Source organism: Macaca mulatta, chromosome X (genome assembly GCF_049350105.2).
Source record: "Macaca mulatta isolate MMU2019108-1 chromosome X, T2T-MMU8v2.0, whole genome shotgun sequence".
NCBI lineage: Eukaryota > Metazoa > Chordata > Mammalia > Primates > Cercopithecidae > Macaca > Macaca mulatta.
The window spans coordinates 161,748,246-161,766,265 of NC_133426.1; the positions used below are offsets into that span (position 1 = coordinate 161,748,246).

General features: G+C 37.8%; 1 protein-coding gene across 6 annotated transcripts in view; it reads right to left on the minus strand.

Moving 5' to 3' along the window:
* Window positions 1-18,020, minus strand: part of TMLHE (trimethyllysine hydroxylase, epsilon) — a 103,782-nt gene that overhangs the window by 32,183 nt on the left and 53,579 nt on the right. For 5 of the 6 annotated variants that reach the window (XR_013412908.1, XM_077989015.1, XM_077989016.1 and 2 more), the window contains one exon: window positions 14,631-14,812. The exons of the other annotated variant lie outside the window; for it this stretch is intronic. Coding sequence is in view for 4 of the 5 variants with exons in the window: in XM_077989015.1 (XP_077845141.1) it covers window positions 14,631-14,811 (181 nt within the window). In the remaining variant the exon portion in view is untranslated. The remainder of the gene's footprint in view (window positions 1-14,630; window positions 14,813-18,020) is intronic. 6 annotated transcript variants of the gene reach the window in all.

An 18,020-nucleotide genomic window follows, 5' to 3' on the forward strand; every position in this document is an offset into this window, starting at 1 on the left:
AGTTTATAATAGTGCAATGTGTTTTGGATTTTTTCTAAATGAGTTAATTGTAGCTGTTCTTGCCACAAAAAATGGGTAACTATGTGAGATGATTGATATGTTAATTGCTTCATTATAGTAACAATTTTACTATCTATATGTATCTCATAATATCATGTCATGTATTTTAAACATACACAATGCAATTTCTTTTAAAAAGCAAGTATTTATTTACAAAAAACTACTGAACCTTGGGTAAAAATAGTGGGAATCTGTGGTGTATTTTAGCATGGGGTGCTCCCACTCCTATTCCTCCACCCCTAGCTCCAATCAGCAGTAGTTCCACGAAGGTGGGCTAAACCAAGAAAACCGGCAGCTTTGCTGTCAAAGATGACTAACGTGATTTGGAGCAGAGCATTCATAAAACCCCTATGCACCTGGGTGTTATCAAAAACAATTACGGAAGCCATACTGGTTGGAGCAAACAACAGACCCGAAGAACAGCCAGAAATCTAACCAGGCTATATAGGGAGTGAGAAAGCTATAATGGGCCTTGAAAAGCTCCCACACATCCCTAGTATTTGGAAGGTTGCATATGCATGCACTGCTGTGTGCACACTGAAGAGAGACTGGAAATGGCCCTAGTTATTTACATGTCTCTGGGTGAAAATGAGGGTTTTTGTAGGAAACATGAGAATGACAGAAAGTAAAAACCAGGACAAACTTCTTGGGTTAGTCTGTTTGCATCATTATAGAGAAGTATCTGGGGCTAGGTAACTCGTAAAGAAAAGAGGTTTATTTGGCTCATGGTTCTGCAGGCTGTACAGAAAGCATAGTGCTGGCATCTGCTTCTGGTGAGGGCCTCAGGAAGCTCATAATCATGGCAGAAGGTGAAGGGGAGCTAGCACGACACATAGTGAGAGAGGGAGCGAGAGAGAGGGAAGAAGTGCCAGGCTCTTTTAAACAATTGGATCTTGTCTGAACTCATTACTGAGGGGCAGGCACCAAGCCATTCATGAGGGATTTGCCCTCATGACCCAAATAACTCCCATCAGGCCCCATTTCTAACACTGGAGATCACATTTCAACATGAGATTTGGAGGAGACAAACATCCAAACCATATTACTTGTAAACAGCTCAAACTTTGAGTGTATGCCTCAAACAACACACAGATCCTCTGGCAAAGGGTGGAAGCCTTATTAGATTAAGTTTTTTAAGCATAACCTCTGATCAATAGTTGGCTGGCCTCTAAACTATATCAGGAATTCTCAACCTGATGCTTCAAGTAGGCCTATGGACATCTGGGCCAGATAGTCTTTTTGTCACCAGGTGTCAGCAGCGTCTTCCTCTCCAGTTGTGACAACAAAAAATGTCTCCAGACAATGCCAAAGGTCCCCTGGGGGGCAAAATAGACCCCAATTGAGAGCCACTGGGCTATGGTGATCCCAGTGCAATGCTTAGGAAACCACAGTTAAAAATAAAAATAAGAAGTAAAAATAAAACCTGAGCAGAGACATCAGTGGCTACACACTGCAGGGGACAAAGACTCCACAGAATTACCACAGACAACAAAAAATACACAAAACAAACAAATACACAAAATACAAACAAATACACAAAAATATGCAACAATTACTCTGGGGACGTCAGAACTCAGTTTCCACAAAATGTTATCTAAAATGTTCCAGATTTTCAACAACAAGAAAAGATCATGAGATATGTGTAGAAACAGAAGGGTTACCTACACACAGAAAAAAACCCTCTGAGAATATTACAGAAAATCCTATTGCCTAAGTCAAATATGCAGATAGAAGGCAACTTATCTTCTGCAGAAAATGTCTTTCCCTTCTAATAGTCTTGAGCTTTACAGGAGAGAAGCAGAATGGACTATTGGGGCATCACCTCCATGTACCTATATTATTTCCTCATTATAAGCCAACACTTGTCTGTGATGGCAGGTATGCCTTATACAAGTGCTTTCAAGGTATACCCCAACTGGATGCTTGAAAATCCATAGCTACTGCACTTAATTGAAAGACTGTCTGATACAACTGATACTCTGAAATAGGGCTATTCATTTGGTGGTGCCCTACAGTTGGAGTTCTTGTCCTAGGGTGTGTGGAATAATATGCAAAATTTGTGTGTGTGTGTGTGTGTGTGTGTAGAATTCTATAGGGTCTATAACCTAAAAACATTGAGAACCCTTTCCTTACAGTGACAAAAGTGAGTACCACTAACCCTTATTCAGTTTGGTCATTGCAGTGAGATGATGCACAGTTCAACAAACTATAGCTTATGGGTCAAATATAGTGTGTGACCTATTTTGTTTGGCTTGCAAGATAAAAAATGGATTTTACACTTTAAAAGTGTAATAAAACAAAAACAAAACAAAGAAAATCACTGTAATGGTTAACTCTACGTGTCAATTTGACTGTACCATGGGGTGCCCAGATACGGGGCTAAACATTAATTCTGGGTGTATCTGTGAGAGTGTTTCTGGAAGAAATTAGCATTTAAATCAATAAACTGAGTAGAGTACATTGCCTTCTGCAATGCGGGGATAATTCTGTCTGCCTGCTTGAGCTGGGATATTGGTCTTTTCCTGTACTTGGACTGAAACTTACATCATCAACCTTCCATTTTAGGCCTTTGAACTTCGACTAGAACTTAGATTGATTCTCCTGGTTCTTTTTTTAAAAATGTTTTTATTATACTTTAAGTTCTAGGGTACATGTGCACAACGTGCAGATTTGTTACATCTGTATACATGTGCCATGTTGTTTCTCTGGAGAATACTGACTAATATAGATATTGGTACTGAGAAGTAGGGTACTGCTCTAACAAATACCTAAAACTGTGGAAGCAGCTTTGGAAATGAGTAATGGGGGAGACGCTGTAAGAGTTTTGAGGTACATGCTAGAAAAAAGCCTAGATTACTGTGAAGGGATTGCTAATGGTATTTCTGGTAAGAGGTCAGAAAAAAAAGAGGACAGCTGGAGAGAAAGCCTCCATGTTCCTAGAGAATATAAATAATTGTAAACAGAATGCTGGTAGAAATATGAATGGTAAAGGCCATTCTGATGAGGTCTCAGATGGAAAAGAGGAACATGCTACTGGACAATGGAAAAAAAAAGTGACACTTTTTATAAAGTGGCAAAAAACTTAGCTGCAAAGTGATGAGAGAGCAGTTGGTTCCTTCTGACTGCTTATAGTAAAATGTGAGAAGAGATAAATGAATTGAAGAAGGAACTGTTAAACAAAAAGGAACCAGGACTTAAGAGATTTAGAAAACTCTCAGTTTATCCATATTGCAAAGAATGAGAGAGTATGTTTGAAAGGGAATACTAAGGGTGCGGCTGATCCACATTTGATAAGGAGATAAGTGTGTGCATGAACCATGGTCCTACTCAGCCATCTCAACAGAAGCCATAAACAGAGATGGGATTATACCAGCAGAAAAACTGCCAGCTGGGACCAAAAAGAACAGAGAAAATGGGACAAAATTGAGAGAGTTGTGCATATGCTATTTATTCCTCAAGAAAAGGGAAGAGTGAGGCTAAAGGCAATTTAGAGATCATCAGGGCACCATTCCCACCACAGGCCCAAGGGGCAGGGCTAGTTCTCCCTCAGTTTCAAAAGGCGTAGTCACCTCAAAGAGTCTCAAGGGCAGGGCTGCTGCTAAATTTTGGGCTTAGCTGGGACCCATCACTTTTTCCTTCTCATTTCTCCCCCGTCCCTGCCCGTTTTTTTTGTTTGTTTGTTTTTTTGAGACAGAGTCTCACTCTGTCGCCTAGGCTAGAGTGCAGTGGTATGATCTCAGCTTACTGCAGCCTCCACCTCCTGGGTTCAAGTGATTCTCCTGCCTCCACCTCCCTGGTAGCTAGGACTACAGGTGCCCACCACCACGCCCAGCTAATTTTTGTATTTTTAGTAGAAACGAGGTTTTGCTGTGTTGGTCAGGCTGGTCTTGAACTCCTGACCTCAAGTGATCTGCCTGCCTCAGCCTTCCAAAGTGCTGGTATTACAGGCATGAGCCACCTGGCACCCGGCCTTATTTCTCTCTGTTTGGAATGGGAATGTCTCTATTGTGCCTGTTCCACCATCCTATTTTGGAAGCACATACTTATCTGGTTTCACAGGAGAAGAAATTTTGCCTCAGGATAAATTGTACCTCAAGTCTCACCCATATCTAATTTAGATGAGATTTAGTTGAGACTTTGGAATTTTCATCTTTAGAGTGGATGCTGGAATGAGTTAAGACTTGGGGTTGTTTGGATGGAATGTATATATTTTATGTGAGAAGAATATGAATTTGGGGAATCTAGGGGTGGAATGTAATAGACTGAATTGAGTCTCCCCTAAGTCCATATGTTAAAGTTCTAATCCCCAATGTGATGGTATCTGGAGATGAAGACTTTAGGAGATAATTAGGCCATGAGGGTAGATTCCTAATGATGGTATTAGTGCTCTTATAACAAGGGATGAGATGGAGCCCTTTATCTCTCCACCATGTGAAGATACAGCAAGAAGGCAGAAGGCAGCCATCTGCAAGCCAGGAAGAGAGTCCTCACCAGAACTTGACTATGCTGGTGCCCTGATGTTGGATTTCATAGCCTCCAGAACTGTGAGAAATAAATGTCTGTTGTTTAAGCCACCTAGGCTATGGTATTTTATTAAAACAGCCTGAGCCTACTAAGACAACCATGGGACAGAGATTGTACATGGCCCCAGAAAAGCCTAAAATATTTACTATCTGGCTGTGTTAGTCAGTTCAGGCTGCTATAACAAAATTACAATAGACTGGGTAGCTTAAACAACAGATATTTATTTCTCACTGTCTGGAAGCTGGGAAGTCTAAGATGAGGGTCCCAGGCCATTTGGTTCCTGGTGAGGGCCCTCTTCTCGGTTTGCAGATGGCTACCTTGTTGCTATATCCTCAAATGATAGAGAGAGAATGTGCTCTCTCTTATAATGGCACTAATTCCATCATGAGGACTCCACCCTAATAACCTAATTAGCTCCCAAAGGTTCCATCTTCAAGTACCATCACATTGGGAGTTAGGGCTTCAACATATAAATTTGTAGAAAACACATTCAGTCCATAGCACTGGTCCTTTACAGATAAAAGTCTGCTGACCTCTGAGATAATCTGTAGCAGAAACTCTTTTGTTCATCCTCTCCTCCACTTCTAGTGAGCTGGCAAGAGTAGCTAATACTACCACCTTAATAGCATTTGAAACCTAACTAACACCTGTCTCCATTTAAGCGCCATATATCAGTCAAAATACTCTTTCCAATGAAATTTAGCTTAGAATCTCTTAAGTAGTTCCCCATTACAATAGGGTAAAGACCAATCTCCTCAAGATTGCCTACAAGGGTCTGCACAATGTGGCCCTGGCTAACCTCTGTAGCCTCTTTTATCAACCCTTCCTTGCACTTGACATAGCAGTCCATGTAGGCCAATATGACATATTCTCTGTAGCCCAACTCTTATACATATAGTTCCCTCTAACTGAAACATTCTTATTCACTGCCTCATCCCTCTTCCCCTGCCTAGTTCATATTCAATACTCATGACTTAGCTTACTAGTTGTGCCCTGCAGGCAGTCATTCATAACTCTCCAGGTTGGATTAAGTACCTTTCCTCTTTGTTCTTACAGCACCCTATGCATTGCCTAAAAGAATTTCTCATGTTGTCTTATGCTTGTTTATCATTGCCACAAGACTGTGAGTATCTTGAGGATAGGGAATGTGTCTTCATCTCAGCATGCTTTGCACTTAGGACAATGTCTGAATCCTGGTAGGTATACATTAAATGTTTGTTGAATAAATCAATGGTAAATCAAGCAGTGGTGCAGCTGCCTTACTGGTAACTCCAATACAGGTCACATATCTACAAATGATCTTCTCTTGCTCTACTAGATACCTAGTAATCCTGACTATATGCTATATTCCATTTTCATGTTAAGAGTTGCTAGTTATCTAAGCAGTATAGTAGTGGAATAAACTACTGTGTGGCTAGACTTGCCTTTTAGTAGGCTTCAATATATCCCTTCATTTTAGTTAAGTTGGTATGCTTACTGTCCTTTTGCTGACTGGAGTCCATTCTTGCCTTTTCACTTGTAATTTTTCTCCTTGAAATCACAGGAGAAATTAATTAAAGGACCATCTGATTAAATGACTACCTTCTCCTTCAAAATATAGCTAAAAATTCATTTATTCAAGGCAGCTTCTTTGAATAATCTATTTCCTCTTTGAAATTAAATATTTGGTAGGTATCAACTCAATTTACATTTGTGTCTGGCATAAGCTAATTATGCTTCTCATATTTATTTACTTATTTTATTCATTTCAGGGACTCTACATCTTACACTAAGAAAAGGAATCTTCCATCTTTGGTTCTCTAACAGTTCTCAGCTCAGTTAATAAAATTAACACTCAGCAAATGCTTATTAATTAGATCTTATCAAAATTTTAATACAGAAAAGAAACTTGAAACTCACCTCGATTCATCTTTTATAACTCACATTTAATCAATCACCAAGGTCTGTTGATTCCACTTCCTAAATCTTTCTGAAATACATATAACCTCTCCATTTACACTCCTTTCTCCTGACACATTCAGGTATTCATCATCTATAGACAGTGGGACTCTATAAAACGATTTTAAAAATCAAGGTAGTAAAATCAGATTGTAGTTTAGAAAGAGCACTCTAGTTTCAGGATGGATAATGGATCATCAGGAGAGCAAGACAAGGCTGCAGTAATCCTGTTAAGATAGTTACCTCCTTGCTTCTCAATGTTGTTTTTGGACCACTTTTTCTACCTCCTTCCTCTAAAACCCAAGCTTCTTTGAAGATCATGCTTTCTTAATTATTCTAATCAAATACCTCTTGAGTCACTCTCCATTTTTAATGAAGTCCAGTTTACTGTTGTCCACTTTACCCTTTCCCTGTCATCCTTGGCAACTTCATCATCATTAATTACAGTACTCCCAACATTTTCATTTAAAACATTCCATACTCTAGCCACCTCTTATTACCATTCCAGTTCAATTATTCTGGCACTCCTCACTACAATAATCCTTCCACCCCATAAAGAGCTCCAATCCATTGACCCTAAGCTCCTTTTCACTCTCTGTCATCTTGTTTCCTTTAATGTCCTCACTTCCCTCCTCACAGAGCCCATATTCCATGGTCCATCATTTTAATCAATTCCTTGCAAACAGTCTTAACTTCCTTGTCCCCTCTCTCTGTGCCATACTTCCCTGACAAAGCCCCAACCATGGTAAACTCAAATTCCTACTTCCTGTGCAGCCAAGCAGCTGAACATTGCTGGATAAAAAATTTTCTTTTATGTTTTATTTTTTTAATTGACAAAAAATGTGTGTTGTTATCTTGTAAACATGATGTTTTAAAGTATATATACATTTTGGAATGGCTAAATCTAACCAATTAATAAATGGAACACTTCACATAGTTATTATTTTTGTGGTGCTAATATGTAACATCAACTCTGTTTTTCTTTTTTTTTTTTAATTATACTTTAAGTTCTAGGGTACATGTGCACAACGTGCAGGTTTGTTACATATGTATACTTGTGCCATGTTGGTGTGCTGCACCCAAGAATATAGTATCATCATTAACTATAGTCATTTTGCTATGTGATAGATCTCTTGAAATTTATTTCTCCTATCTAACTCTAATTATGTATCCTCTGACCAACATGTCTCTATCTTCCCTCCCCGCAATCACCCTAGCCTCTGATAACCACCATTCTACTCACTTCTATGAGATCAAATTTTTTAGATTCCACGTATGAGTGAGATAATGCAGTATTTGTCTTCCTGTGCCTGGCTTATTTCCTTTAACATAAATTCCTCCAGGCTCATTCATGTTGCTGTAAATGACAGGATTTTATTCTTTTTATGGCTGAGTAGTGTTACATTGTGTATGTATACTTCACTTTCTTCATCCATTCATCCATTGATGGACACTTACGATAGAGAAAATTTTAAAAACTGCACTACCTAGTATCATTTTAAACTCATCATGAAAAATCTCAAATTAGTACTCAATACAGCCAAACAATTCTTGCATAATTTCCTAGTAAAATCACTCACTCTCTAAGAAGACTGTGTCATACCATCTCCCCTATCCTCAAACTGCCAACACCTCCTCACCCTTCACACTTTCAACTGACGACCTTGCTTCTTCCTTCAAAGAAAATGTAGAAGCAGTAAGAGAATCTTCACAAACTGATGCCCCATATCCAATCACTTACCTGCATCTGTGCCCACATATCCCACCTTTCTTTCTGTTATAATCGTTGAAATAATTTGTGTAAATATTCAAGGTCAATACTACCATTTATGAACTAGATTCTATCTCTTCTTTCCTACTTAGGGACTATGCTCCTGAAGCAGTTCTATTCTTCTCTTTTGCATCACCAAATTTTCCTTCCCTATTGGATCATCCTCATTTAGCAAACATGTAATATCTCCCATATTAAAATAATATTCCAGGAGTGCCATCGGCAAGATAGCGAATAGAAAACAAAAGACCCTCCTTCCCCCATGGATTGAATAACAATTTATGGAACAATTGCCTTTATGACAAATTCAGAAATGAGTTAAAAGGTTGCTGCACTCCAAGCAAGGGCAAAGTCAACCTCACCAAAACCCAGTAGGAAAATTCATGGCATTTCTTCACCAGAGACACTTCTCCCAGCTTGGTACATTGTAACTGAGAGGAAACCCCTACCTCTTGACTTACCCTAGTGGGGAAAAGAAGCTGAATGTCCAACATTCTAACTTTTCAGGGTGTTATCTAAAAGACTGGTTTCTGTCTTGCCTGAATCTAAGAACTGACAGCAATGGGATGCCAGGTTGGGGGCTTGCTGAGAACAAAAGTGATCTATGTGGCTTGGCTTGGCACCAGAGTCTGTAGACTATAGACAGACATTATGTGGAGCTCCAATACCCTAGTTTACTACAGAAACAGAGAGATGGCAGTATCAAGGGGAACTCCTGAATGGAAACTGATAAATCTCTTCAATTAGATGTTTATATGCACAATCCCAGAAGAGTATGCATTCCCAGGAAAGGATTAGGAGGTCTCTAGAGTCTTTAACTGGGCTAACTGGAGAATGTCCTCCTTGTATGCAACCAGACCACAAAGACTGAGAAAGGTAGCTGAGCTTTCAAATGTTAGTCTCAACAAGATATAATAAGACATATGAAGAAACAAAGAAATATGGACTATTCAAAGGAATAATTTAAACCTCCAGAAAGCACCCCTAAAGACATATATAAATTACCGACAAAAACTCAAAATAAGCATCACCAGAATAATTGAAGAATTTAAAAAGAACACAGGCAACTAAACAAAATTAGGAAACCAACATATAAACAAAATGAGAATATCAACAAATAAATAAAACTATAAAAATGAATCAAACAGAAATTCTGGAACTGAAGTATCTAATAATTGAATTGGAGAAATTCACTGGAGGGATTCAATAGCAGAATTGACCAGGCAGAAAAAAGAATTAGTAAACTCAATGATAGGACTTTGAAATTATTGAGAAAGAGAAGAAAAAAAAAAAAAAACAAAGTGAAGAAAAATGAGGATAACCTAAGGGATTTATGGGGCACCAACAAGCAGAACAACATATGCATGATGGAAATCACAAAAGGAGAAAAGAGAAATGAGTAGAGAGCTTATTTGAAGAAATGATGGCTGAAAACTCTCCAAATTTGATGAGAGAAAAGGACACACAAATTCAATAAACAACTCCAGTTGGAATAAATCTAAAGAGACCTACACTGAGACCCATCAAAATCAAACTGTCAAAAGTCACACAGACAGAATCTTGAAAGTGGCAGGAAAAAATGACTCATCACATACAAGGGAGCTTCTATTAAACTATCAGCTGGTTTCTTAGCAAAACCTTGCAGGCTAGAAAGGAGTGAAATAATATATTCAATTACTGAAGAACAAAACCTGCCCACGAAGAACATTATATTTTATAAAACTGTCCTTCTAAAATGAAGGAGAGATTAAGACTTCCCAGATAAACAAAAGGAGAGGAAGTTGATCGCCACTCAATCTGCCCCACAAGAAATGCTGAAGGGATCCTTCAACTTGAAGAAAAAGGATGATAAATAGCAACACAAAATCATATGAAAATATAAACCTTCTGGTAAAGGTTTATTGTGTAGTATTGTAATATAAGTGTGTAAATCACTTTTAAATATGGTATAAATTTTAAACACAAAAGTAACAAATAATTATAGATCTATGTTAATGGATGCACACTATAAGGAAAGGATGCCCACCCTCAATATTACTATTGTTGAAGTACTGGGATTCCTAGCTAGAAAAATTAGACAAGAAAGAGAAGTAACAGAAATCTAAACTGGAAAAGATGAAGTAAAATTGTTTCTATTCACAGATGACATGATCTTATATGTAGAAAACCCTAAAGATTCCATATGCAATAAAAAGTATTATAACTAATAAATGATGTCAGAAAATTTGCAGGATTTCCAAAAGCAATACATAAAATCCATTGCATTTCTACATATTAATGGTGACCAATCTAAGAAGAAAATTTAAGAAAAAAATTCCATTTATTTATTTTATTTTATTTTTTATTATACTTTAAGTTCTGGGATACATGTATAGAATATGCAGGTTTGTTACATAGGTATACATGTGCCATGGTGGTTTGCTGCACCCATCAACCTGTCATCTACATTAGGTATTTCTCCTAATGCTATCCCTCCCCTAGACTCCACTCCCCGACAGGCCCTGGTGTGTGATATTCCCCTCCTTGTGTTCATGTGTCCTCATTGTTCAACTCCCACTTATAAGTGAGAACATGCGGTGTTTGGTTTTCTATTCTTGTGTTAGTTTGCTGAGAATGATGGTCTCCAGCATCATCCATGTCCCTGCAAAGGACATGAACTCATCCTTTTTTATGGCTGCATAGTATTCCATGGTGTATATGTGCCACATTTTCTTTATCCAGTCTATTATTGATTGGCATTTGGGTTGTTTCCAAGTCTTTGCAATTGTGAACAGTGCTGCAATAAACATAAGTGTGCATGTGTCTTTATCATAGAATGATTTATAATCCTCTGGGTATATACCCAGTAATGGGATTGCTGGGTCAAATGGTATTTCTAGTTTTAGATCCTTGAGGAATCGCCACACTGTCTTCCATAATGGTTGAACTAATTTACACTCCCACCAACAGTGTAAAAGCGTTACTATTTCTCCACATCCTCTCCAGCATCTGTTGTTTCCTGACTTCTTAATGATTGACATTCTAATTGGTATGAGATGATTTTGATTTGCGTTTCTCTGATGACCAGTGACGATGAGCTTTTTTCATATGTTTGTTGCCTGCATAAATGTCTTTGAGAAGTGTCTGTTCATATCCTTTGCCCACTTTTTGATGGGGTTGTTTTGTTTTCATGTAAATTTAAGTTCTTTGTAGATTCTGAATATTAGCCCTTTGTCAGATGGATAGATTGCAAAACTTTTCTCCCATTCTGTAGGTTGCCTATTCACTCTGATGGTAGTTTCTTTTGCTGTGGAGAAGCTATTTCGTTTAATCAGATCCCGTTTCTCTATTTTGGCTTTTGTTGCCATTGCTTTTGGTGTTTTAGTCATGAAGTGTTTGCCCATGCCTATGTCCTGAATGGTATTGCCTAGGTTTTCTTCTAGGGTTTTTATGGTTTTAGGTCTTATGTTTAAGTCTTTAATCTATCTTGAGTTAATTTTTGTATAAGGTGTAAGGAAGGGATCCAGTTTCAGCTTTCTGCATATGGCATCAAAAAGGATGAAATACTTAGGAATAAACTTAACCAAGTTAGAGAAACACTTTTACAGTGAAAACTACAAAATGTTGCTAAGAGAAATCAAAGAAAGGTACAAATAAATGGAAAGGCATCTCATGCTCATGGATTGGAAGGCTTAGTGTTGTTAAAATGCCCATACTACCCAATGTGATCTACAGATTAAATGCAATACCTATCAAAACTCCAATGGAATTTGTTGTAGAAACAGAAAAAAACCTTCCTAAAAGTCATAGGGAATCTCAAGGGACCCCGAATAGTCAAAATAATCTTGAAAAATGAGAACAAAATTGGAGGTCTTACAAAGCGACAGTAATCAAAATAGTATTGATGTATGAAAAAATCTTTATCTTTCACTTTTGAAGGATCATTTTGCTGGATATATAATTCTACATTGGTAGTTTTCCCCCCTTTATCACTTAAGTTTGTCATTCCATTGTGTTCTGGCTTGCACAGTTCCTGATGAGAAGTCCACTGCAATTCTTATCTTTGTTTCTCTGTAGGTAAGGTGTTTTTCTCCCCACTAGGCTGCCTCCAAGAATGTCTCTTTGTCTTTGGTTTTCTGCAGTTTTAATATAATATGCCTACGTGTGAGGTCTTGCTTGTTTATTTTAATATGTGTATGTGTGTTTATTTATAATGAATTTGTTAATGTGTCTATTTTTATGCCAGTACTATATTGTTTTGATTACTATTGCTTTGTAATATATTTTGAAATCACGTAGTATGATGCCTCCAGCTTTGTTCTTTTTGCTTAAGATTGCTTTAGCCATTCGGTGTCTTAAGTTGAAAACTTTTCCTTTCAGATCAGGAACAAGACAATGATGCTTACTCTTCCCACTCTTACTCTACATAGTACTGAAAGTCATAGCCAGAGTAATTAGGCAAGGAAAAGAAATAAAAGACATGCTAATAGGAAAGAAAGAGATGAATTTGTCTCCGTTCACTGATGAAATAATCTTATATATAGAAAACCCTAAAGAGACCACCAAAAAACTGTTAGACTTAATGAATTCAGTAAAACCAACATACAAAAATCAGTAATGCTTCTATACCCTAACAATGAACTAACTGAAAAAGAAATCAAGAAAACAATCCTATTTATAATAGTTGCAAAAAATACTTAGGAAGAAATTTAACCAAGGAGATTAATAATCTCTACACTCAAAACTATAAAATATTGATTAAATAAATTGGAGAACACACAAATAAATGAAAAAATATTCTATCTTCATGGATTGGAAGAATTAATATTGTCAAAATATCTATACTATTCAAAGTGATCTACAGATTCAATGCAGCTCCTGTCAAAATTTCAATTACATTTTTCACAGAAATACAAAAAAGTCCTAAAATTCTGACTGATAATTTCAACACCTGTGTCATATGTAAGTCTAGTTCTGATATTGCTTTGCCTCTTCAAATTGTGTTATTTCTTGCCTTAGCAAGTTTTGTAATTCTGTTATTGTTAAAAGCCAGACATCGTGTATAGAGCAATAGCTACTGAGGTAAATAGGATTTTACCATGAATATCTATATTAATCTGGCCCAGAGTTAGGTTGTGTTTGATGTTTGTTGTCTCTGTGGGTACCAGAAGCATTAAATTTCTCTAGTGATTTTGCTTTTGTCTTCTCTCTTGGCCTTGGCTCTTCCCTTTGTGCTGTACCTCAGAGACAGGTTGTCTCTTGCAGCTCTTCCAGCTGTAATCCATTGTCATTTTAACTGGAGGCTTATTAGCTTGTTGTAGGGTGTGGGGGGATGAGGGCATTCTACAATCTTCAGATTCTCAGTCTCTGGAGTGCATAGTGGGCCTGTGTCTTGGAAGTGTGACTTTCACAATTGTTTTTGTTTCTCTTCCAGGGTGTGGTAGATTGAACTGTAACCCCCAAAAAGATATGTTGAAGTCCGAATCCCTGGTACCTGTGAACGTGACCTTATTTAGAAAGCGTCTTTGCAGATGTAATCAAGTTAAAATGAGGTCACATTGGATTAGGGTGGGCTCTAAATCCAATGACTGCTATCTTTATAAAGAGAGAAATATTTGAAGACAGAGATTAGGCATTGTGAAGAAGGCCCTGTGAATATGAAAGCAGAGATTGGAGTAATGCTGGCACAAGCAAAGTAATACCAAGGATTGCCAGTAACCATAAGAAACTAGAAAAGGCAAGGAAAAACTCTCTCCCAAAGCCTTTGGAGGGAGCATGGCCTTACCAACCCTCCAAGACTATGAGAAAATAAACTGTTGTTTTAAACCACCTAGTTTGTGTAATTTGTTGTGGCAGCCTTAGGAGACTCATACACATAGGTAAAGTATTCCCTCCTGTCAACTAATACTTTCTGTGGTTGTAACATTCCTAGTCTATGTCTTTGAAACCCGCTCCCTTGTATATTAAGGCTTTCTTTTCTTTCTTTTTTTTTTTCCGTTAGGTAAGACAGGGAGATGGAGTGGGGCTGGAACAGGCTGAGTTGCCTTCCCCTAGTTGAGAAGGGATTTTGCTATTGCCTTCTGTTATTTTTGTCTTTCTCCCAACTTGTAGGCTAATCTTAAAAATAAATGGCTAGAGGTCCTGTCAACTCCACAAAAAGTATTTTCAGACCACACAGAAGGTATTTATCATTGCATAACAATGTGAATTGTACACTTAAAATGGTTAAGAGAATAAATTTTATACTGTGTGTTTTCTTACCACAATTTTATCATTCCAATTTTTGATATATGTGCTGCCAAAGCAAATATTTCTTACCACAAGTTTTAAAAAGTATCTGTCTTCACACATCTCTTACCAAAATGATCTTCATGTTGCTGCCAAGCACAAGTCAGAGACTTGGAGACTGTATGGTGCCAATGGACAGCTAAAGGAAGTAAGCTTTTGAAGTTGGGCTGTGAAAGGGCTGGATATATGACTCCTCCCTTCAGCAAGTCCTGAAGCCTGCTTTGTAGGTGGGACAATCTGTGGTACCACATCCTAGAAGATTGGATAATAACAAGTTAGTAGTAATATAAAACAACTTTTATGAGGCTGTAGGAATAACACTACAGATATAATTATGTAAAATGATAGATTTAATGATCTCAATACAGAGGATTAAACAAAGGAGAAATTGTGAAAAGCTAAGCATAAGTGATCTATAACCATTACTTACATTTTCTCATTAGCCACTCTTATTGTATGTCATACAGTATTCAGTACAGTCACATGCTATGCAGGTTTGTAGCCTAGGAGCAACAGGCTATATATATAGATATATATACATCTGGGTTTGTTTACACTCTAAGATGTTCATACAACCATGAAATTGCTGAATGAGGCATTTCTCAGAATGTATCCATCATCATCCTGTCAACTGACCCATAATTGTAAAAGGATTATTTTTCATGTCTCATCCTTCTGGGTCTCTCTGCTTGTGATACTATTAATCACCCCTATTCTGACTATGTGAAAGTTTCTTCTCCGCTGTGGGCAAGTTGCTTAAACCCTCAGTGACTCTATTTCTTCCTTTGTAAAATGAAGTTGATAATAGTATTTATCTCATGGCTTTCCTGTGAGGACTAAAATACTTAGAATTATATGTTCCATACTAAGCCCTACATATGTATTGCTGCTATTATTATCATTATTATGGCTGTTAGGAATAAACTGTATCTGTTCAGAAAATGCCTGGATAAACCTGCTTGGAGGTGGTGATGCTGAGTAGCATAGTTTTAGAAAAATTAATAAAACAACACCATTTGCATAAGGTCTTAAGAGGAATTAATTTGTCCTGTGGTGGAAGACTGAGAGAGCTATGTGATTACAGATAGGCTGTGTGGTTCTCAATGTGAACCTTCTCAATTACACCCTCAAATATGCAGTAATGTAACTAAATCCACAAAATGCTTCTCTTGAGTGAACTAGTGAGTCCCTGTGTGTGTGTGTGTGTGTGCACATGCATATGTGTGGGTATGTGAGTTGTAAGCTGATGAAAGGACTGAACTTCATGTTGATATGGGATGAAAGCAATCATATACACTAAAGCCACAGCTAGAGATATAGTAGAATTTACTAATCACTAGGGAGCAGTCTGTAATTACAGGATAGAGAATGGAAGGCTAAAGTCAACTTTATTGAGATTTTGTGGCTGAGGGCAAGGAGGAGAGCACAGAAAGTCCTCTGCTGATATCTGGGTTACATTTATTTCTTCACTGTCTCTTGTTTCCAACCTCCTACCTATAGGTACTGTCTAAAACAGGGGTTGGCAATCTGTGACCCACAAACTGAAATTGATTTTGTATTTTTTAAGGAGTTGTAAAGAAAAACAAAGATGAGTACAAGACCAAGACTCCAGACGAAAACCAGACTAGAATTTCTCATTTGTAGTCTATGAAGTCTACAACACATGCTATCTGGATCTTGAAAGAAAAAAAATTTCCAACTCCTAGTCAAATATTCAATTCTTAATCAAATAGTCTTCTCCCACTACATCGAATAATCTCCCCAAAATCTGCTCTTAATCAAATATATTCACTCACTTCATGATTTCACAAAATAAATATTACTAAGCAGGTTTATAATAGGTACTTTATTTTTTATTTTTTTATTTTTTTGAGACGGAGTCTGGCTCTGTCGCCCAGGCTGGAGTGCAGTGGCCGGATCTCAGCTCACTGCAAGCTCCGCCTCCCGGGTTCACGCCATTCTCCTGCCTCAGCCTCCCGAGTAGCTGGGACTACAGGCGCCGCCACCACGCCCGGCTAGTTTTTTGTATTTTTTAGTAGAGACGGGGTTTCACCGGGTTAGCCAGGATGGTCTCGATCTCCTGACCTCGTGATCCGCCCGTCTCGGCCTCCCAAAGTGCTGGGATTACAGGCTTGAGCCACCGCGCCCGGCCCTAACAAGGGATTATTAATCAAGCAATTTGCAAACTGGCAGCAGGTATCTGAAATTCATACAACTGACAAAGTATTAATATCAAGAATATTTAAAGACATCCTACAGGCTGGGCATGGTGGCTCACGCCTGAAATCCCAGCACTTTGGGAGGCCGAGGCGGGTGGATCATATTGTCAGGAGTTCGAGACCAGCCTGACCAACATGGTGAAACCCCATCTCTACTAAAAAATACAAAAATTAGCTGGGTGTGGTGGCAGGCACCTGTAATCCCAGCTACTCAGGAGGCTGAGGCAAGAGAATCACTTGAACCCAGGAGGTGAAGTTTGCAGTGAGCTGAGATTGTGCCACTGCACTCCAGTCTGGTGACAGAGTGAGACTCTGTCTCAGAAAAAAAAAAAAAAAAAAGGACATCCTACAAATCAATGGGAAAAGCAAACAATATGTGAGCAAATAGTATGAACAGACATTTCTAAGAGAAAACACATATGGTCAATATGGTCAATAAATTCATGAAGAGATGTTCAACATCATTAATGATTAGGGAATTGTAATCTAGCCACAGTAAGATATGATATAACCATTTGATCGGCAAAAATGAAGATGTCTGACAATAACAAGTATAGAGGTCTTGCACATCTTTCATTGAATTCATTCCTAAGTGATTTATTGTGCTATTACAAGCAGCATTTTAAAATTTCAATTTGCAATTGCTAACAGTATACACAATGCAACTGATCTTTATATTCTGACCTGGAATGCTATAATCTTATTAAAAACAATTATTACTTCCAGTAAGTGTTTTGGAAATTTCTCAGGATTTTTTTGCTGCATTGCACTCACTAGTTAGGAGGAGTGAGCATGGACAACCTTGCTTTGTTCCTGATCTTAGGAGAAAACATTCTAGTTTCATGATTAAGTATGTTGTTAGCCATGTTTTTTGATTTTTTTTGTTACTGTTATTAATGGCCTTTTTCTGGTTGGGGAGGTTTCCTTCAATTCCTAGTTTTCTGAGAGTATTTATCAGGAATATGAGTTGAATTTTAGTAAATGTACTTTCTACATCTATTGAGATTATTTTATGGCTTGTTGCTTTATTCTAGTAAAGTGGTTAATAATTCTGATTGACTTCCTATGTCAAAACAACCTTGCATTTCTGAACTAAACCCCATTTGATTATGTGATATATTATCCTTTTTATACATTGTTGGATTCAATATGCTGAAATTTTGTTACAGTATTTTGCATCTAGATACATGAGAAATACATGGTCTGGTGTGTGTAGGTGTGTGTGTGACATCTTTATCAGG